The sequence below is a fragment of the Microtus pennsylvanicus genome, chromosome 7, assembly GCF_037038515.1.
Source record: "Microtus pennsylvanicus isolate mMicPen1 chromosome 7, mMicPen1.hap1, whole genome shotgun sequence".
Lineage (NCBI taxonomy): Eukaryota > Metazoa > Chordata > Mammalia > Rodentia > Cricetidae > Microtus > Microtus pennsylvanicus.
This window is the reverse complement of record NC_134585.1, coordinates 75777472-75800851: the sequence shown is the minus strand read 5'-3', so window position 1 is coordinate 75800851 and position 23380 is coordinate 75777472. Positions and strand designations below refer to the sequence as shown.

Here is a 23380-nt window from a genome sequence, read left to right as displayed (position 1 = left end):
GTTTGCACATGCTAAGCGAGGTGGCCGCGCAAGGAGGGTATTTATGTGTCTGCTCCACTCAGGAATTTGGATGGCGACCAGAATATTTACATATATTTGATAGAGAGAAATACTGATATCAGTTGGTGACCTGCCTTATCCAATCTCCTTAGCCATTAAGTGACATGGGTTTTGTGGTGAATGTGTGTATGGTCGTTTCTAAGACAGTGGACAGTATGGAGCTGCTACAAAACATTGCTAGTCAAGCTCTGTTTGCATGAGTTTGTTTGTACAACTGTGAGTCTTCCAGTGCTAAAGGGGGGAATGAAGAGTCCCTGAACCTGCCAAAGACTACCAGAAAAACTGGCTACTGGGAGGGAAACCACGGCTTTTTGCCATGTTTCTGCCTCCAACTGTTGATGATATTCCATTGTGCCAGCCCAGGCTTGCTGCGGCTTTTCCCGTAAAATCTTTCCGTATTATCTGTCCTGGAGCATCTAAGTGTTTTTTCAGCTTCCCTGAGTCATTGTTATTGTATTTTTTAAATATGTTTTTTTGAAATGTCTTATGGCCTTTCCTGTGAAATCTTTCCATATTATCTGTCCTGGAGCATCTAAGTGTTTTTCAGCTTCCCTGAGTTATTGTTATTGTATTTTTTAATATATTTTTTGAAAGATTCTACATTTTATTACAGGACAAACCACACCACCAATTTAAACACTACCAAGTCTCCAGGTCAAATATTCAACCCCATCTGGTAGGACTGATGGATAGCCACGCTCCCATCTAAACTCTCAGTCTTGCCATGTGTGACTCCTGAAGGCCCACCTTCGCTCTTCTCCAGGCGCTTCTCTTGGATTTGACCTGATTTTCTCACCAGTTTTTATCCAAACCCATTGAGGACTAGGACGATTTTGCTTTTGTTTCTTGGTCGGGAATCACTTGAGTGTGAGAGGACGCGGCGAGAAGCCGAGTTGAGTGTATATGGCCAATGATGAAGGAGGGAGAGAGAGGAGCCTGTTACTGTAGCCTGTGTCCACTGATTAGACTCATTTGCACCTGCATGATGTATCTTCTTGCTACATTTAAAATTTTCTTGTTAACAAGAGATTATTTTCCTGAGTTTAGCTTTGCTCTGAGCCTCAATTTCCCTAACTTAGAACAAGGGCACTGAAATATGCTAAGAGACATTTTGTGAAGATTTAATGGAGTAGCATCTGAAGCTGGGTTTGGGGCCGTAGACTGCTGGGTTATAGGCGGAGTAGACCCTGTATCTTAAAGCCAGAAATAGCAAGAAAAAAAATAAAATGGGTTTCCTGGGGTTATCCGCTATTAAGTGGTCAGCCCTGAAATCATATACATATAAGTAACACTAAATGGGCCAAGCAGGTTATATATCTAGGCATCTATATAATAATATAAAAATAATAATAAAGAAAAAGAAACTGTGATGCTGAGAGGGAGCAAGGGGGTATATTTAAATAAAAAACATGAAGAAAAAGAAAAATGTATATGAAAGCAGTTTTTGTAAGTTCTGTGCAAACAAGGTCCTGAACACAGCAATAAATGTATATTGGCTGTTTATACTCATTCCTCTTTATTATTGTGAAAAAAGATGAGTGTTTCTTTGTGTCCTCTGGCCCCTGCCAGTGCTCTGTTCACCAGCAACCCAGAGCTGAGTGATGCCGGCGTTGTCCCCAAAGAACTCGGAGACTTGTTATGTGGGTTAGACTGGAATACAATAAGAAATGAAGAACAGAGCAAGCAGACTTCTGTAAGGGAATTATACTACACCCCTCGGGGGCGCAGGATTGGGAAACTTTCAGGATGGAGGGAATCAGCCGTTGGGAGAGGACCATTCTTTAGAAACTGGAAGCCCAGAGAAGCTCATTTGTCCCGAGTGAGTCTCAGAGGTGGGGAAATTTGGTATTTTGGGGGTGATTCAACCATAGAGTCTATATATTTAACACATATGCGGCATACCCTGCTTTTCAGAAGTTAGACCAGAGGAATTAACCTTGAAAATCATTCTGAGTAGTTTGTTTGTTTGCTGGCTTCTATTTAAACAAAGATTCAAGAGACTGTAGATCCTTATGATGGTTTAGCATGAGGAAAACCAGACTTTCTGTTTTGTTTAAATATTGGGCCAAATAATGGACTTCCTTAGGCAGGTTTGCGTTAAAGTCTCATCTGTCTAAGTCTTTTATAATAACTTAACTATTGATTCTGGTCAAGTTGCCAGCAGAAACCTTCCAATATCATCTTTCAGTTGGAGCTGAGCTCAAAAGTGGACAGCAAACTTAAAGGCCATGTTGTCACAACATCCTGGAAGTGGGATCTCTGTGTTAGTGACTTTATTAAATGACCTCTGCATTCTCTCCTGGATGCTTGCTTTGAAATGTGCTTCCCTCCCTGGTCACACCGAGGGTTCAAGACTAAAGATGACAACAAATCAGCTGTATACTTCCTTTTTTTTGTTTTTGTTTTTGAGACAATCTTTCATGTAGCCCAGGTTTACCTCTAACTTGCTATGTAGCTCAGGATATCTTTGAATTCTTGATCCCCCCGCCTCCTTCCCTGAGTGCTGGACCACTGAAGAGCACCACTGTGCCCAGCAGTCCATCTTCCGAGGAGTCAAGTAGAACTGAGTCATGTATTTTCCAGTCCAGAATCAAACCCTCTCATTGAGAACTTAAAGTCTTATTTCAGTGAAAACCTTCTAAACAATACTTTTTGGGGTGCCTCTTTGGTTCCTTGTGCTCCTGACTGCTTTTGTTTGTGTATTGGAAGCCTCCTTTGGTAACAGCTAATTTTAGGTGACGTTTAACCTGGGCTCTGGGATGCCCAGGTAACTGCTGGAATGCTGTCCCTGGGGTTATGTACAACAGTAGACCTGAGTGAAGATTGCCTTCCCTCATCCAGTGTCTTGAGAACCCATGAAGAACACAGCGCAGAGAAAATGGACTGGAGAGATGGCTCAGCGATTAAGAGCACATACTATTCTTGCAGAGGTCCTGGGTTCAGTTCCCAGATACACATCAGACACTCCCGTCCATTTTTAACCCTAGCTCCAGGGAATCCAATGCCGATGGCCTCCCTGAGCACCCAAACTCATTTGCATACACCCCTACATACACATACATAATTAAAAGTAATAAAAAGAAATTTTAAAAACATAGAGAAAGGGAACTCTATTCTCTGTCTGAAATGGAGACACTTATTTTCTCTTGTAAGAATTTGTATGAAATGTTGGAAGCACTAAATGAAATAACTTAGGGAAAATCCTTCAGGCAGGATTTTGACACTTTAAGCAACCCCAATAAGTATTATACATTATTATTAACTATCATATGGTGTTGTAAGTGTGAATGTTGGCACAAAACGATTGCTAATTAAAATTTGTTCTCATGGCATTATTTTGTAGACCTGTAAATAGAGTCTTCAGGGTTTGTGCAGGGAATGGAAAGTCCCCGAGCCTTCCTGAGAATAGAGGAAAGCCCTGCGGTGGCAGTGGAACCGCAGCTTTTCTGCATGCTCCTATCTTCAGCTGTAGGGAGTGCCCCACGCTCGCTAGCCCAGGCTTGGTAAAGCCTCATCTGTAGGATCTTCCCACATCATCTTCATTAGGAACAGCTGCTCTTCCCATCTTGAGTCACTGTACTGCATCCCGCCTGTTTATCTTGGGCTAGTTTGTTAAAACATAACATATCACCTGAGCGGCTCATACACTCCATTACCAGCTAGGAAACCCCCTCCCGAGCCCACAACTTTAACCTCTCTCATTCTCTTTATTTTTTTTTTTTAGCTGTAAAATGAGGACAACAGTTTCTTTCTAAAAGCAATGTTACAAAAGTTAAAGTGTGAAGCATTTGCTGGCCTACACTGCTGGCTTATGTATGTAGTGAGACCATGTTTAAAAAAAAAAGCCAAAGCCAACATAAGAAATAAATAGTTAAATGAATGAATGAGTGAATGAAAAGAAAAAAGTAAAAAGAGCACGTGGGACAGCATGTGTTCCCCAAACCCCAGTAAATCGTGGTGCTTTTGACCCACGTGGAAGAAGATGAGTTTGCTTCTCTGTGTTCTGTGCCCCTTCCCAGTGCTCCTTACACGTACAGAATGGAGTTAGTGTGGACATTCCTTTGACAGGACCTGAAGACTGGCTTCATGGGTTAAATTGGAATAAAATAATATTTAAAATACACAACAGCATGAGAGAAGTTCTGTAGAGAGTTATAACACAGCACCAGGGAACCCAGAGTCACAGGACAGCTTCTCAAGCGGAAGAGAACCAGGAAGCAGCCTTTGGGGTGGAAACTGAAGCTGAGGGAGGGAAGATGTAGGTGACCACTGCAGACGGGGAAACTTAAGCTGAGGGAGGGAAGATGTAGGTGACCACTGCAGAAGGCGACCTTCGGTTTCATCACAGGCCATTCAACTTCAGTTTGATTTACTTCTTCACGACAGAGTCTCACTAAGTAGTCCTGACTGTCCTGGAACTCAGCAAAGATGTGCCTGCCTCAGCCTCCAGGGAGCTGGTATTAAAGGCTTGGGTCATTATTCCTGAGCCTTCAGCCGATCTGAAAATGTCATATGACACAGGAGGTGTTTCCAAAGGACACCCAGAGAAGACTAACCTTGAGAAACATTGAGAGTGGTTCCTTTTGTCTCCTTTTAAACAGATGTCCTCAGCCAAAGGGTCAAGAGAATGTGGACTGCTTTGATAGGTTTCGACTCAGAAAAAGACTGCCTTTTTAAATATGAGGCAATGCTCAGCTGCCACTAGGCTTTTGGTATGGTTTGAATATGGCTTGTTTTCTATAAAACCCATCTTACAATGATGCTGAGAAGTGATTGTGCGGTGATTAGGAAGCCTTTGCTTGAGCCGTTCTTTCAGGAACAGATTGGCTCCTGCGAAGGCAGGCTATCACAAAGTGAGTCTGTTTCTTATCTTCGGCTTCTCCCACAGGCTTGTACTTGTCCTTAATCTGCATCAAGAGCTGAAGCTTCACCATGGGCCCCTGCCAGAGGCTGCCTCCCAATCTTAGACTTCAGGTCTCCAGAACCACGCCCCTTTATACCTTATCCACTCTCAAGTGGTCCGTTGGGTGACAGAAAAGAGATTACTACAACCAAATAATTTGCCCACCTATGTATTTTGCCTGCTTTTCTTTTGCTTTCTAATTTTAAAAACAATCACAGAGAACATATCATCACGCCTGAGCAGATTTGAAAGTTTTCTTTTTGGAGACAGGATCTTGCGTACTGGGCTATGCAGTTTAGTCTCACTTCCCATCCTCCTTCCTTCATACCTAATTGCTGAGCTCACCACCACGCACCACCATATCTAGTCAGGTTTTTCTTAAAAGGTTTTCAAAATTCTAAGGCTATCTAGATATTTCTTTCATTTTAAAATTTACCTTTTAATTTGGAAGACTTTTCCGTCCTGCATCCACCCATATGTGTGCAGAATACTACGTTTTTCTTATATTGAGTTAGTTTTCCAGTGCTCTATGGAAATTAGTCCGTGTTTTTTTCCAGATTTAGACTGTAAACAGACAATTTTCTCTTTCTGAGCTTTATATTGTTTCTTTGTGTGTTTATTTCTATAAAATTACATATTATATTTACTGTAATAACTTTTTCAATTTAATATTTGGAAAATGAGTTGTTCAATTTAACTCATCCTCTTCAAAGTTAGATTAAGGAAATATTCTGATTTATATACAGCAACTTAATTGATTTTTAATTGACCCAAATACAAGATTTACAACATTGAACGCTCACTTTCATGTTACAAAGAGTTGTCCAGTAGATAAAGAGGTTAGCAAATTAGTTCTAAATAAGGTTGTATTTTAGTTCTATTACAATTTCTAGTTTAAAATATGAATAAAGTTGCAACAAATACAAAAATTGTCAAACTGGGTACGGGCATTTTGGTACCCAGGTCAGGTACCTGTGGAGGAATGAATTTGACAGCCTGTGCAATGTTGGAGACCTCTGAGGTGAGATTGGCTTCGTTACTGGCCTGAATCACAACGTAGAACTTCGTACCGTTTTCTATTTTCAAAGTTTCTGGTTTGAATTCAAAATTTTCTTTTGAGCCAGCCTCTTTAGGTCTCAGACTAGCAGTATTCACTAAAGTAGCGTTCTTAAAATCTTCTTGGAGATCCTGAGAATGCTGACTCATTCTGATGATGTATCTTTGCGCTGGAAAAGAGACAGAGACAGGTGTTAGTCAGGAGGACGACTCTCTGCACTGCACTGCGCCTGCGTAGGAGTTACCAGCCTTGCATGCCGAGCTTTAGTGATGGAGAGCCCAGGAACAGTTTGTGTCTGGGTATCCCATCTCACTGACTTTAAACACAAGGACAGGAACAGTTATTTAAAAAATGTCCAGGCACAAAATCAGAGAAAAACTTAATTATCATTAATACCAGCTCTCCACCATGAGCCCAGGTTTCTTTTTAGAGAGACGTTGAAAGAGATGAACTCAGTTTTAAATTAGGACAAGGGACACACAATGTTCCTGTGCAGTAAAGACCGTGAGCATCTGTTGTGGCTTTTTATTACGTTGAGAGAAGGCGTAATGGGGTGGGGGTGGGCACCCAGGGAAAGACGAGCCGAGAGGAGCTGAGGTGAGTCAAAGGGCGCAGAAGTGATGAGCACCAAGTACACGTGCTCGGGACCCGGGCCGACCTCGACTGGCACCTTCATTTTACGACTGCCATCTTTCTCATCTCCGGTTTTAAAGTGTAAAACATTACTTAGTCATTTGGTTTATCCAACGAAAGTTTTTGGCTGCTGGTACTCTGAAGTGAGATTTTTAAATGATAATGAGTGAACGGTGTTTGGAACACTTCAGTAAATAATTCACGGTGACTGGAACATAGCTGCTGGGAAGGGCAGGAGCAGCCTGCAGCAGCACTGAATCCCACACCGAGTTTAGAAATCCAATAGAGAAATTGACATAAAATATCTTAAGAATTGTGATCTGTTTGTCTATCTGCTTCTATCTATCTATCTATCTATCTATCTATCTATCATCTATCTATCATCTGTCATCTATCTGTCTGAGGTTACATGTTTACCTATGTGTATTTTGTATTTAATTGATTTCTAAGAGTAGACTTTGTCCCAGAGAGCCCAATAGTGTTTGAAACTGAACAGTAATTGAATAAAATTGAGTAAAACCAGAAATGTTTAGAAAATTGTCTTTGTTTACAATAATAGAACCCAACAGAATGGTGTTACTTAGTCTCCTCATTTAATTTAAAAATAGTTCAAACTGAGAGAGACAATTTGATAAAAAAAAATCCAAAAAAACCTGGGTTGAAAATTTAAAGTATTTAGACACAGATAATTTGGGTCAACTTGTATCCTTTGGGTTTTGAGTTTTTACATCTGAAGTAGGTGAGCAATGGGCTGTTGTAGCCACTCCATAAATGTTACCCAGAATTAAGACTTTGGGGAAGTTTAAGCCAGTGAAAGACAATGAATTTCTTTTAGAACATTTTAAAACTCAACACCTAGCTCACCTTTTCCTTTGTCGAGGACCTCGCCAGGGGCCGTCCACGTAAGGTGGATATGATCTCCTTCAAACTTGGCCTTCAGATCTGTGACTTTACTGGGTGGGAACACATGAGTGTGGTTGCCACCGGGAGGCGCTCCAGACACGGTAAACGACCCTCCAGAGGTTAGTCTGCTGAAGTCTTCCACTGGAGCTTCTGTGGCTTCTGGAACCTCAGGTCTGGGTGGATTCAGCGTAATTTGACCTACACTCCGGCAACAACAACAAACAACAACAAACGACTTTCTATATTTTCATGTCTGTTCTTGTAGGTTGATCTTGCAGCGATTTGGTGCTAATGTTGATCAACAGCCGTCATTGAGAAGTGACAGTGTGTAGGGAAAGAAAAGCTTGTTTTAACATCACTTTGAATTGGACGAGGGAACATTACAATTCTAGCCAAACTATATTTTAACCAGTCTCTGTCTAATACTTGTCCGTAAATCTTTTGAGGACGCGAGTTGTGTTTTATCCATATTTGCTTTTTTTTTTCAGCCTCTAGCACTGAGACGGCGTCATAGAAGATGCTGTGTGAAGCTTAGAAACGTAAACAGAACAACAAGGTGGGTGTTAATAATTTGCAGAAATACAGTCTACGGGTCCACTGGACCTGAATTTGATTTTGAAGCATTCAGATGATTGATTACAAGGAATTATATCCTTGACTTTTCTGTAGTCGGTTATGTTTCTGATGCTTGTTGTGTTCTCTAGACCTACACCACACATATTTCTGTTTGAGTGTTACTTACCATTTTCAATGTAGCCTGGTATATAGAGAGACTTGTTCGGTTGTTTTAAATGTAGTTTAGTGATGTGTTTTCTTGCCTGGGCCTTGACTTTTAGGCTGTATCTCCCATTCCCATGGTACTCTGTGAAGTATCTTGAGTAGATACCATCGTTTTTGAGTGTATCAGCACCTTGGCATTGAAATGTAAGAATTAGTCATCTAGTAAGAACAATGACAGTTGTGACTGTGAGCACAGGTGATGTCGGTGACGTCACAGATAAGGGAGCACAGTTTCAGGTCCATGAGTCCTAAGGTCAGACCATTTTGCCTCCAAGCCTGTCTTGGTCACTTGATAATCCCGCGGTTTTGGAATCATTCAGTCCTTTTATGGTGCCCATTTGCTTAATAATAGCTGTTCTTTATTTCATATAAGAAACTTATCCAAAGAAGAAAATAGAAAGAAAACAAAGTGCATTAAGACGCCGACAATGGAGATGGAGAAAAATTGGCCTCAAGTTCCTTCCATGGGTAAAGTTAAACTGCAAGGGAACTTTAAAGATGGCAATGGTACTTACAGCCATGCAAAGGGTTAACACATTACAAGTAGACTTCACGCACATTGAAATACAGTTCTTAAGCACACAGAGGAAGCATTGAGGGGAGTGCAGTGAGAGAATTTTAAATTCAGTGTCGATGCCAGTTCCCATTACCTGCCCCGTTGTCCCACAGCTTCAGTGTGACTTGATGTCCATCTTCAGCTTCTATAATGGCCATGACATTGGCTCCCAGAACAGGCAAGAACCCTTGGCTGACTCGGGCGTAAACAATCATCGGGCTTGGGTACCGTGCTGTGTCTTGACTCATGTGAGCAGTCGCGATGACTGGGAGCGTGGTAGGACTTTTTGCTCGAGTGGTCACTGTCACCGTTAGCAACTGAGATATGACATTCTTATTTAAGAGGCTGTAAGTCCATGTACCTGTCTGGAAAAAAATATATTTTAAGAGCTTTGATAGTATTTTCTTACTCTGTGCTTAGGATATACAATTGCCTAGAAATCTAAAAAGAAGAATAATAATTACTTTTGTGATGATGGGAATGGAACAAGCTATGCTGGTGCACTGCTCAGGTTCTGCCGCAGCCTAAATAATGACTTTTAATATCTGAGTTTATAAACTAATAGCGTGAGAATGAATCCTTATGTGTTCCATTAGGCTTATTTTTAAGATGAATTATCTGGTACTGTTTTAGTATTGAGAACATAGAAGGGGCCTTTCTTTTCTAACATAAATTGATAATTGATGAAAAGCAAAGAGCAGACTCACCTCTGCGATGCCTGGTATTCGAAGTCGAGCAGAGTATATATTTAGCTTATCGTCTTGGAAGTCTGAGGTTGTGTATTTTTTTCCTTTCGGATCATGAAGAATAATGTCTGGCTTTTGTGCTGTCCAGGTGACAACAAAGAATGTGTCGTTGCCAACGGTGCTGTCCACCAGCACTGTACCATTTATCCGTCCCTTCCCTGCAATAGTCAAGGCTTTGCTCTCCAACTGTTAGAGAAATAAAAAAACAGACATGCTAAAACCTCAAAGTTGTTACTATGGAATTCTAAAATTTAGTTAGTTCAGTGTAATTTTAAGTTTCAAGAAAGTATTTCAGTTAAAATTAAATATATTTCAGTCAAATCATAGTTAAGGAATAAATTAAATTATTAAAATTACAAAGAGTAAAAATAATCTTGTAAGGAATAAAGGACTGTAGGAGCCACGGAAAGCAACTTGGGTAGGGAAGTGCTTTCTCCGTACAATGGGACTGCTCTGAAGGAAGAGGTGTGAGAGAATAGTTAATAATTAGGATGATGGGCGTTCACTGCAACAGTTAGAAGACAAAGGGTTTTGCTGACCTGCAGAGCCTGCTGGGCGATGTTGCCACTCCTAGATGAAATTCTACTGAAAGCATCGATAAGGCCGTTTATGTCTTCATTGGCATAAAAGCGAAGCCCTCCTAAAGGGGAGTTTTAAATGGGAAAACCCCATTTACTTTGTGCGGTCATTGATCGCTTTAACAGTCTATCTAAGATACTTAGGTATACTCCACAAAAGATTACTTTTCAAGATCCTCAGCGTTGTAGTGTCCCAGGCAGAATTCTAAAATTACTAAAACCTTGCTCAAAAGAAGTGTGATAAGAACAGAGGGAAATTTAAAGTATTGAAACTTTTTTCTAATTGATCATCAGTCACCAGAAGTAAGTGCATGCTATCTTAGCAAAGTCCAAATAAAATATAAGACCACAGAAATGAAATTTAAGCCCAGTTCTTAGAAGTTAATGACTCGCTTTTTTAGTTGGATCAAAACCACATCAGTGATAATTCAATACTGATGGTTTAGAATGAAGTAAAGATTGATAAAGATAGATAATGGAGACATTAAGGAAGAGGGAGGTTACTTGCATGTAAGAAGCTAAGAAAGAATAGGTTGCCGAGGAGAAATGATTGCTTAGAATATGATATTCATACATACTTGTAGAACTAATAAATATCAGCAAACCCACCAGCAAGATTACTGAAGTAGCCTGCACAAGGCTTAGAGTTCGTTAGGACCTGACAGAAATACTCCACGATGGGGTGAGTTCTGAATGGGCACCCAGTCAGGACTCTTAGGCAAATCATTTCTAGCCCCTAGGTTTTCCTTTGCGCTTCCTTAGAATTGGGATGTCCAAACATTTGTTGTGGGCTCGAATGTGTTTTTAAATTGAGAAATAGTCATGGATGCAGTTGAGAAACCATAGAGAACTAAGTTCTGATTAGCGGTATTGGTTGAAATCAGGGGAAGAATGACAGCGGATAATGGAGAATGTGAGAAGTCCGCAATGGAAGAGTGGAAGGGAGGAGAAAAGAACCTATGTGGGAAGAAGCAAAGATTAATTTTGAGACGGATTTTTTTTTTTTGAGCAGTTTTCAGTGTATTGGAAAGAACATGTGTGGCAGAAGAGACTACAGACGATTGCCGGTCCAAACTCTATTCTGAAGTGTACCGGTCATGGTTGACAGAGTCTCCAGTTCTTTGGCAGCGGAAGGCCCCAGAGCGATGGTGTGGATGATGGCACCACTGTGTTTGACCTCCTCAAAGCAGGAACTTATTTGATCATCTTCCCCATCTGTCAGCAATATGATCTCAGAACCGGAAGTCGTCTGGTTACTGGAGGTAATTGCCTGAACGGGAAAAGCCGCATTACTAATCACAGGAAAATAATTTCTGAATAAGTGAAAAGCAAGAAGAAACTGCGGTTTAGTCCTGGGGGACTCGTTATATTTCTGCTTTAGAGTGAGCTGAAGAGAACCTTTGTGTTATGGTTCCAAGCTGCAGTCTTGGTTTACCCAGTCTCCCCGCGGGACACAGAGGTGCCGCAGAGAGCAGGAAAGGGTGCTGCTTTCTTCTCACAGATGACTCTTTTGATCAGGTTAGAATGTTATTAAATGAGGAGCCCAGGAACTCACGACCCTTGCTGAAAGTTAAAAATAGTCAATGGCAAGTGATAGTAATTAATTTTCTTTTTTAACCTCGAATCCTTTTCTGAGCCCGTTGCAAATTGAAGTTCCACCACTAGCTTCTCGAGGCAGGTTTGCGCTGATCTCTAGATAGGAACTCTCATTGATCATTCTTATTAGATTATTTTGGATTGTAGCAGTGCTATCAAATGTGACCATGCCAACCAAGGATTCCTTTTCAATAATTTGAATTAAATACAACTCTGCTGCTTGGTTCATTCGGACGAGACGAGTGCCGTTGTTTCCCTGTAAGAAGAGAAAAGATACATGAGCAGCTCTGGAGTCTCTCAACACCTTGTCAGACCGGTGACACACAAAAGTCACCAAGGATCTTGATAATAATTCATTGGTGTATTTTAAAGTTTAGCTTCTTCATTTCATTAAAAAATAAAATCTAAGAAAAAAAATCTTTTGGAGTTTTGACAGCGGTTAAGAATTCCCACCCGCATCTGAAGAGAAACAGAGGAGGAAGAATGGGTTGGGAGAAGGGAGGAGAAAGAAACTTTGGTTGGGATATAAAAACAAAAAGGTGAAGAAATAAAAACTCAACAGAAAAGAGTCCTGTTCTTGCAGAGGATCTGGGTTCTGCTACCAGAGCCCAGATGTGGCTCACATGGACTGTGCCTCCACTTCCAGAGGATCAGATCTTCTTTTGGCCTCTGCAGACACGAGACACAGTGGCTCACATACACATATACACACAAACACATATACACATAAACACATATAAACATATACACAGAGGCTCACATACATATATACAAAGTGGCTCACACAAACATATACACATAAACACATATACACAGTGGCTCACACATATATACACATAAACACATATACACAGTGGCTCACACACACATATACACATGAAATAAAATAAACCCTAAAACTACTAGTTATTTATAAAACTCTTACATTTTTATCTAACAATCTATTAAATAATTATCTGAATGAAATATTTTTTAAAAATGTATGTTTTAATAAATACCAATTAGAAAAACATCAAAGATGTCCAACTATAGGGACTTGATTAAATTACATTATATATATGACATAATCATTAAATATGATGTATCTCTTTTTATTTTTTTGCCATTTTCCTTTTATTGAAAATAAATTACTCTCCCATACAATATATCCTGATTAGAGTTTCCCCTCCCTCTACTCCTCCCAGTTCCTCCCCACTTCCTCTCTCCTGTGGATTTGCTCCCTTTTTGTCTCTCATTAGAAAAGTACAGGCTTCTAAGAGATAACAACCGTACATGACAAAATAAAATATAATAGGATGAAGAAAACTAAGATATTGGACATGGCAACCCCACAGGAGGAAAAGAGTCCCAAGAGCAGGCTCAAGAGGCTCAGTCATTCTCACTGTCAGGAGTCCCATAAAAACACTAGGCTAACAGCTATGTCTTATGTGCAGAGGACCTTGTGTGAACCCAAGCAGGCCCTGTGCTTGCTGCTTAGCAAGACTGACATACGATTAAAATCTTTCATAGAATCATTTTTACATGGGGAGTTTTAAATGCATGTTACAGAAACATACAAAATATGATTGCATTTTTAAGAAAAGGTAAACATTAAAAATAAGAAAAGAATGAAGTGATATGTTTGATGGTGTAATCATGGATAATTTCCCTTTTTTTCCCTTTTCTTACTTTTTTCTGAGATGAGATCTTGCTAGGTTGCCCAGGTTGGCTTAAAACCAATAGACACAAAGACGTTCCTGTTTCAGCCTCCTGAGTAGCTAAGATTAGGTAGGCACCATTTCACTTGACTTCATTTGTGTGTGTGTGTGTGTGTGCATGCGTGCAATTAAAATTTTTTTAGTTAGAATTAAAAGTTTTGAGATAAAATTATCCATAATCTTATAACCTCCCTCTAATCATTTTTATCTTACCATTTTATTGGCATAAGCATATGCGTGTTAGTTTATTAAAACTAAACTAAAATTAAACGATATTTATATTTTAAAAATATTTATATTTAACTTAAGTACTTAATTTAAGGAATTCAATAGAAAGTGTCTTACAGCACCCATGCTTCCAGATTTGTCCAGCACCAAGCAGACCACTCTCTGTTTGGACTTCAGCAATGAAAATGTAGGTGGAGGCGGTGCTTCTACTCCTCCCACGGGAGAGGCATTCCGGAAATCAGCAGACTCCTCGATTACGTCCCACGTGCTTCTGCGGTTGCACATTTTATTTTGCATGTTTGGAGCTTCCTTATTGTGGGTTTTTTCTGTGCAAAATTCAACCACCTGAAAAAAAATCAATGAATGCACAATATTGTAAAAACTTGTAAGGGATCACCTTCTTTTCCAGATATGAAGTTAACTGCCACATGCATCCTGAACAGGATTTGTCTGTCTCCTGATGAGAATCACTTTGTAATCGATTGTTTGGGCACCCATCTTATGCGCTTGGAGTGGAAGTGGGCAATAACATCACTATGTGCAGCTAACACTTTTTGGAGATTTCAAAGTTAGGCTGTCAGTGAAGAATGGCGGCTGCTAATGTGATTGAGTTCCTTGTTTCCTCACCTAAGCTTTTGTGGATCTCCCATCCTGAATGAAATTTAAGGGAAGAGTATCATGGCTCCTGGTAACTTCTGTCCCCTAAAAGTGGCATAGGAGAGATGGCTGTTTTTTTTTTTATTTTTTATTTTATTATATTTTATTTTATTTTTTTGTCTATGACCCACATCTCCATAGTTAGCCCAGAAACTTGAGGACAGGCACTAGAGATCGAGCTTGTTATTATTAGTCCTGATATAAACAATACCCTTGAGAGATAATAAAAGCGTAAGAGATATAGACATTTTTCTGAGAGAATAATCGCATTTAATAATTCTGCCAGTGGAAGTTTTTATTACTATAAACCCTGGAAGTCCTCTAGGTTTTAAAAACCTGGAGGAAGAAGGAAGAGCATCCTTATAAACAAGCACAGTGTCTAGAAAGGGAACATCCTAAAGTAAGGTCTTAGAAACTGCTTTTAATAGTCATTTCATTACTTTCGTCCCCAAATACCACACCTGCAGATTTAAGCTCAGATATAGACTTATGGGCATAAATATATGTGTTTTAGTTTAAACGTCTAAATGCACATTTACAACGTGAGAGTGTTTGTTTCTGACATGGCTCAGATTAAAATCTCCCAAATGGGGTTGCGTAGAATGGGGAAAAATGTGCATGCAAACAAAGCAGTGCTTCGCCTCACTTCCGTGTGTGCGCACACTCTGTCTGTCAACCTGGCTCCTCTGCCCCTGCCACGACCATTGTCCGAATCAAGTCCCTCATCTGCCAATAGCTGTGGATAACCAGCCTGCCTCCCTGCCTCACTCAGCCTCATCCCATCCCATCCTCGCCTCCGCATCGTATCTATTGCTGAGAGAATTGAGCAGCGGGCTCTTCATTCGTCTAAAGCTGAGAAAAACCTTAGCTTTGTAGGTGCCCGATTGTAGGCTCCGCCCCATTGCCCGCCTCCTGCTTGGCATGCATTCCTTGCTTCTGTAGAACTTCTTCTCTAGACTACGACAGAAACCTTCACCTGAATTCCCATTCACCCTAATGGTAATTTTGCATAAATCAGGAAAAAGAAATTCTATTGCAGGTTCCCATTTCCCTAAAATTTTTCCAGTGAGCATTAGAATCTTCAGTGACTACGACGGAAATATTCAGACGGTTCTCAACGTGTACAGTTGCAAGGACCAGCTCTGCCTTGTCTTTTTGTTAGTCTGTCTCACTGCATAGAAGTCTCTCCCTCTGACAACTTTGCCAAGTTCATACTCATTTTCAAATCCCAGCTAAAAACTCATCACATTCTGACATTTACAGTAACACTGCTTCCTATATCTATGTCTCTTCTTGCTTTGTTTTAGATTTTTTCTCAGTACTCCCACCGTTCTCCTTTCATTAGTTCATCAGAAAAATTTATTTTTAATTCTTTACTTCGTGTCAGCTTCTAACACAGCACTGAGCTTGAAACAGAGAGAAGGATGTTAAGGAAAGGATGCACGGAAGAGAACATTCACTATTTCATGTCGTGTATGCTCTGAGTCAGAGCTCAGAGCTCAGGGTTTGGTATGTGATAGGTTTAATCTGTAGCATGATAGTTAGAAGCTAGTCTGGTGCTGGATAAGATATCTGGTTAAAGCACAGTACTTTTTTCTGAGTAGAGTCTTGTGGAATCAGCATCCCTGTATACTTGCTCAGGTGCAGAGGTGTCTTCCTTACTGCTCGGGTCCCCACAGGCAGCAGGAGTTATGTCCTCATAGATACATGCCTTGGCAATGCAGCATTTGGGACAGGCAGTGTGTTCTGATCATCCCCTTGTGTCAGGGGATTTCTTGTCTGTTTTGGTGCTGAATTCTTTTCTGATCTAGACTCAGCCAGGTAAAGTGAACTGTCCTGTGTCGGATATTTCCTGAAGGGAGATCCACTTAAAACCTGGGCTAATTTACAAGTTTCAGAAGAGAGCTTCAAGTCTATAAATTGACTTGAACTTTCACTATTGCCTAGATGCCACAGCAATTTTAATTCTATCAGTGAGGTAGTATTTGTTGCTAGTAAGTTAGTATATAAGGAATCGCTTATTTTAATTATGCTGGTCTTACAATTTAGATATGTAACTTTAATTTGTATCTTAAGTACTTTCTTATCTAAGATATTCTTACATTTGCATGAACTTTTACTATGCAAATATGTTATGTTTATATGAGTTAGGACTGGACAGTGCAGCAAAGGAAATAGCCGACAGTAAACAGACAACCTTCACCAAGGCAAAAACCGCAAACTGTGTACAACAAAGATTTATGAATTTTTAAGAAACTCAAAGAATTCAGTGGCAAAAATTGCCCAGCAATAACATGATTAAAAATCATGAGATGATCCAAATGGGAATTTTTCAAGAAATATATGCAATGGCTGGTAGGTATATGAAAAGGTGTGCATGGTCAGTAACCATCAGGGAAGTGCAAATGAAAGCCACAGTGAGATATGGCCTCACTCCTGCCAGATGGCTGAAATAATAAAAGACAAAAAGAGAATGCTGGAGAGGGTGTGAGATATATATCCAAAGAAAAGGAGACCAGTGTGTTTCAGAGATAACCAACATGCACGTTAGTCCCAGTGGCCAAAATATAGACTCAACTTACAGAATCAAGACTTTGCATGAACATTATGGAGTCCTTGGCAGTCTGTGATTTGTCTGGGATAAATGTACATTTGGGTTCAAGCAGTCCTGTCTTTGAATCTCGCCGGCATTGCCTTGCTATGCAGCTGCGTCCCCGACATTCCTGGACCACGTTTCTGCCAGAAATGCCAGTGGAGCATCTATGGTGAAAGAATTGGGTTACTTTTGTGGGGCTAGCCATTGAACCCAGGGTCTGTGCATCTAGGCAAGCCCTCTAGCCACAAAGCTATACCCTCAGCTCCAGTTTTGACGAGCCCCATCCTGTTTTTAAGTTGAACCTGGGGGAGTCAGCAATAAAGACCAATGTTCCAAAACCCCTTTTTTTCAGTGGCAACGCTGCCTGATCATGTACAAACATTTCTTTGACAAAAGTAGGCACAATGATTGCCTGTACATACCCCTGACTTTAGTCAAAACTGTATTTTCACTGCATACTTTTAAACATCCATTGGCTTCCTGGTATGATCAATAAATCTATTTTCTCTGTGGTTATGGGATAAGACAGTAATTTTAAACTTACATGGATATCATAAAGATTAAATTAGTTACAAATTACAGGGGATTTTTTTTTTAGTGAGGAAAGAAAGTCAAAATATATTTAAAATCTTAAATTTCCAAGTATAAAATATATGATTTTAAATATATAGCAATTTGTAGTTTACAGTTTTATAATCAGTTAGTTGATTATAAAAGAATTGGAAGAGCAATGCATCAAACCATTGGGTTTCACGATAAAGATAATTGTTATATCCCTGTCAGAGGTTAGGGTAGAATAGGAAAAGGATTCTGAAAACTTCTTTATATGTATAATTTCCTCCTATTCATACTTCATGACATTAGCTGGTTACACGCATTTGTTTGTACTGCAAGGACAACGGAGGTTGTTATGCCTTCCAAGAGAGGTGGCTCTAGGGTTGGCCCTGAAGCCTAGCTTACTCACGGTGAGACTCGGAGTTTCTGTGCCCAGTATAGGGAGCTCAGGAATGTGGGCCTAGAGCCTTGCTTTCACCAATGTTTTTCTTTTTTATGACTGATCACAAGGGAATGCATTCATGTTTAGTGTTTTAAATACTCATCATTTGATAATCCGTTGATAGTTTTGACTTTGTTAGAGAATTACAAAAGCAAAACAAAACATTATCCACAGTCTGAAGGATCTTCAACTCTATTGGGGAAAAAACAAAAGTCCTCGGCAGCCAAGGCTGGTTAGTAGACGCCTGCGAGAGGCGCATGCGTACTCTCTGGGAACTCTCTTCCACGCCTCTAACCTCAAACAGGAGGAGCAGAAAGATCAAGAGGAGAAATAATTAAGGTTTAATAGGCATTGTCTAGGCAAGGGGTAGTTTTGTGGCGTGACAGTCGGGGTAAGAGGCCGTGCTGAGAGCAGCCCAGCCTGGGTACAAGACTCCAGGCAGCTTGGCATACTGTACACCGCAAAGGGGACAGGATTAGACATTTCTCTATCGCCTGATCTAACTGACATTTTTTCATAGTGATATTTCCTCCAGACTGATTGTTCTCAACATTTCTTCAATGTTCTACATGTTTGCTCCCTTTAATTTAAAAGTCAAATTGAACACTTTACCACAGATAGGGCTTGAGTACATCAAACCCCAGAATTGTACTCAAACTACCCAACACAGACAGTTGAAGCTGTAGGCAAAAAGGTGTAGAATCAGTTTAGGTTACGCTGTGATACCTTGTTGCTTCGAGAACATTCTTTCCGGACATGTAGAAGGGCCGGTCTGTGTTATATTCATCAAATACTCCCCACCGGAGATGGGCCCACTCATGGACAAAGACTCTGCCTGAGAGAGAAGGTCATCTGTAAAACTGTAGTTAAAATAACTTAAGTATGATTTCCACCTACTTAAAATTCCTTGCTCATCTGCTAACCTGAACTGGAGAACTCTAAAAATCAACATAATTCCATTGCTCCAAAAAAAAAAAGATAAAATAGAATGAGAACAACAAATGACTCATTTAGTTATCAAATTTGTATATACAGCAGGTTGATTATAATCAGTATATTTCTAAATGAAGGTATTGCTTAATTCTTGCTTTTCTTATAGTCCTGAAAATTAATAGCTGTTGTTTGCTTTTCCTCAGTGGAATTAAGAAGTATAAAATAGATATTTCTACCTCGGGGTCCATAGATACGTAAATTGTCAGCCAGTAGGAAGTTTGGAGTGAAGTGTATGTACTGTCCTCTGTCTCCACACTGTCCATATTGAAGCGTGTAGGGGTCATCTCCATATTTCAGGTAAGGGTCAGCAACTATGACATCTGCCTAAAATGCAGAACAAACCCAGTCAGATTTCTAGAGTGCTAGAAACGAGAGATTTTACAAACAAGGATCATCTCATGTTCACCCATAAAAGCTATATTTCTAGTTTACTCCCAACATGATTAGCATTTACCAAAATGTACAAGCATTCATCTGTAAAAGGCACAGGAAACAGGATAGGAGGGGGATGTGACACCTACTTTGTCATATGATTCTCGTTTCGGCATTAAGTACTCGGATTTGGACTTCCAGGTCATTGGGACCAAAATGCTTACATTCCTGAAATAAAATCTTCTTTTGCTGGCTTCAAACAGGTAAGTAGAGGCTTGGGTTACCATTTCCTGACAAAATTAAAAGTACCTTGTGGTAACAACGTCACACAACAAAATCAGCATTAATGTATGTACACAAACCAGAAGCAAATCAAAACTCCTTTCCCTCAAACAGAATAATTTTACAAAGTCTCTTAAATCTGTGTTTCTTTTCTTGTGCCCAAATTCACGTGTGTTTTTGCCTACTGAGGTCAGCAGTGTAGGCTGGAGATAAAAGTGAAGATGTTGGGTTAGTTACAGAGGTAGTTAGAAGTCTGTGGGAGATGGCTGGAAAATGGTGTGGAGGGTTAAGAGTTTAATTTAGCAGTTAGCAATCTGTAGCCCACAGCAGAAGGGAAGAGTTGCCAAAGAGGATCTTGGCCAATGTCCCTGGCTCCTAGAGCTGACAGGACAGCAGATTTACATTGCACTGGGCATCCTCAGCTGGACATTCAGAAATCACTGAATTCTTGCTTCAACTGGAGTACCAATGAATAATCACTAGGAATGGTTGTTCTCCTTATACTGCTGCTTCTAATGGCTTGGATAAGATTATAAAAGTCCTCCTGGGAAAAGGTGAGAAAGTGAATGCTGTCAATCAAATGCTACACTTCCTCTTTTGTGCAGTTTTGACAAACCAGGTGGGGCTGGTGCAGATGCAAATGGTGAACATATGAGGAACAGCAATGAATCCGATGCATTGCCACCAGCAGAGAGCTACTGAAGATGCTTCTCCCGCTCTAGAAAACTGCCACGAATGCCCAAGAGGCAGAGGGTAACACCTCTCTACACTTAGCCTGTGATGAGGGCTGAGTGGAAGAAGCAAGGTGGCTGGTGACCCAAGGAGCAAGTACATACACGGGTGATGAAGAAAAGACACCCCTGCAAGTGGTCATAGGTGGCCTGGGTTAGTACTCCAACAGACAGTGGAAAGTTGGGTGACTTGGATTTACTCCTCTTATGTTTTGTTGTCTCTAGTGTCCTGGGAATCAATGTATTGTGTACAGAATGTCTTTCCCGGATGATGAAGTTTGCTCACATCTGAATCTTATACCTTTAAGGCCCCAGTTATATGAATTGAGAATTTAAAGTTTGTTATACTTGATGTTGACTTTGTTTTTAATGAACACACTGTGCATAGAAAAGAGGCAGCTGAAAATAAGTGCAATGAACCTTTCTGATTAACATCAAGTGTAATAACAGGCAAAGTCTCACTAGGTGGTAATAAAATATGAAGGGCTGATTGGTTTCAGTTTTGTCACTTATTTTATGACTATGCATCTCTAAATTTCTCATTTGCATAAGAGTTTGAATCCTTGTGCCTCACCACATCTTGGTGATACCAAGAGCATCTAAGAATAGAATACACATGCTACCTGCTGATACCATTTATTACAAGTAGAAACACACTGACTTCTAACGCGTTGAAGTTTCTCTTTAAAGTAAGACAGGTTTTTTAGGTTTTCCAAAGTTGGGCACGTAGGAGCAACTGGAGAAATGCGTAAGACAGCAGCTACTGGGGTTTAAGAGTATATTTGCTATATAGACTTTGTAAAAGCAGCATCATTAAGATAAAATATGAGAACATTTTTTTCCACTTGCTCTAAATCTATTACCTTAACTAGTTAATGATTTACTTAGGGTTTGAACACTGTTTTTAATGTATAATAAAAATATGAAGCTAAGCAGATGCTATCATGACTATAGATAATATTGCAGACATGATAAACACAGGCAAAGCGGCCTTAGTAAAAAGAATTACTGACATGCAAATATGCAGCTAATACAACCCTTCTTACCTTTATGCTTTGGATGAGTCTTTCATCTTCTGGCACACTGGGGTTAATTGCAACGACCACTCCCTCGTACCCATTGTTGCTGAGATGGACCAAGGAGCTTTGCGTCTCCTGCAGGAGATGCAGGCTGAGGAGCAGAAGGACCTTCAGACCTGGCACCATGTTTGCACATGCTAAGCAAGGTGGCCGCTCAAGGAGGGTATTTATGTGTCTGCTCCACTCAGGAATTTGGATGGCGACCAGAATATTTGCATGGGTAGAGTGAAATACTCCTATTTCTTGTTGACCTTCCTTGTTGCATTCATTCTACAGACGTCGCTGCTGAATGGCAGTGGGGATTATGGTAGGTACATTCATTGTACTTTGGAAGACAATAGGCATTTACTGAAGTGAGCCATCTTTTTGGGTTGTTTGGGTAGTTATCCTCATAGTTGTGGGTATTTGTCATTGCCATGACCACCACCCCCCCAACATCATCTAGCAGTGGAAGCCTAAGTCTTCAGGGTCTGTTCATAGTGAGGGGTGAGCACCAGGAAAGGGCAGATGAAAAGGCTTGTATTAAAAAGCAAACAACCATCAGGACTGAAGTGGGAGTGGCAGTGGTTTATGACTTCATATTGGTTCTTGAGATGGGCATGGGGTGAGCACAATGCTCCCAAACGGCTGTGGATCAAATGCAGACTTTCTTTTATTACTTTCCGTGATAGTTACATGTTTGTTTCAGCTTTCAAATGGTATCGACGTTCGAAATCCTTTTGTAACTTGAGAACTTAATAGACTTCACCTAATATTTCTTTCTTTCTTTTTCTTTTTTTGGATTGAATAAAGAGCCTTGCAGCTTGAGACAGTTGTCCAATGTCATGAAGAGCTGGCTCTGGAGTCAGATCAATGTGAGCCTGACTCCTCATGCTGGTCGCATAATAGTCACGTATTTCTTTGTTAGGGTTGTGCAATTCTTCCTTAAGCTTTGTCTGTTTTCAAAATATCTGAATTATTATGAAATGCTGGCAATGCTAGATGAGTTAATCTAGAGAAAAAACTTCATGCACGTGCCTTGACTCCTGACACCTCACGAAATAGCAGACATGGCATGCTAAAGGCGATTTGTTAATCAGCTTCTCGGCTTTTATGAGTAAATTTTGTAAAACTGTAAAGTTTGTCTTGCAAGCTTTAAATGGGGGGATGGAGAGCTGGCCAGAACTGTGGGTGCCAGAGTGAAATCTGTAACTTCTTGGGGTGCCATTAGCACTGTCTTAGTGTTGCTAGTCCAGCCAAGATGTGGTACCATTTATAAAGTCCTCCTAAAGAAATGGCTTTCTTTTCCTTGAACTTGCTTGAGCTGCTGGCATTTTGTACTGGTGGCGTTGCTTTGGCTGTTTTGACAGACACAAAATCTTTTCCTTACTAGACTGTAAATTAGCTTGGAGCTAAGGGATTTATTTTTAGCATCTCAGCCTCAATTTTGTTACCTGTAAAGTGAGAATAGTAATACCTGTTCTAGGAGTTTTGTGAAGCTTAAGTGATACAATGTGGGAAGCTGGATTTAGTGGGTGGCACTTCTGCCTTATATAGGCAGATCGTTGTACAAGCAAGCAAACAAAACAATAAAAGAAAAAAAATCCTATGGAAGACTTTGTTATGCTGTTCCGGTACATGGCAGACCTTGATAAATTCACATTTACTCTCTGCTCCTCCTTATCCTTTTAAGTTCATGTGAAAAAAGCAAGTGCTTCATGTGCCCTCCCTAGTGCTCTGCCTTCAAGTACAGACCCGAGAAAACTGTGGCATTGCCTCCAAAGATGTCAAAGCCTTGTTGCGTGGATCAGATTGGACGAATAGAGGATTCAAATAAGAAAGAGTGAAAGATGTCACTGAGCACGAGGAAGACAAATTTGAAATGGTTTCTCATGATGAAGGAATCACAAGAGCACTTGGGGACGGTCATTCTTTACACAAGGGAAGCATGGAGAAG

At 40.3% G+C, this 23380-nt stretch overlaps 1 protein-coding gene across 1 annotated transcript; it reads right to left on the bottom strand.

Annotated features, from left to right (window-relative positions):
- Nucleotides 1-5791: 5791 nt before the first annotated feature.
- LOC142854827 (calcium-activated chloride channel regulator 3A-1-like) lies at nucleotides 5792-21570 on the bottom strand. The gene is made up of 14 exons (XM_075981162.1): nucleotides 21412-21570; nucleotides 19502-19642; nucleotides 19157-19304; nucleotides 18714-18822; nucleotides 16977-17154; nucleotides 13855-14082; nucleotides 11835-12068; nucleotides 11309-11486; nucleotides 10178-10278; nucleotides 9600-9824; nucleotides 8987-9257; nucleotides 8299-8466; nucleotides 7518-7754; nucleotides 5792-6189 (listed from the first exon to the last, which is right to left on the bottom strand). The coding sequence occupies exons 1-14, from the start codon at nucleotides 21568-21570 to the stop codon at nucleotides 5858-5860; spliced, it is 2709 nt and encodes a 902-aa protein (XP_075837277.1). The 3' UTR covers nucleotides 5792-5857.
- Nucleotides 21571-23380: the final 1810 nt, after the last annotated feature.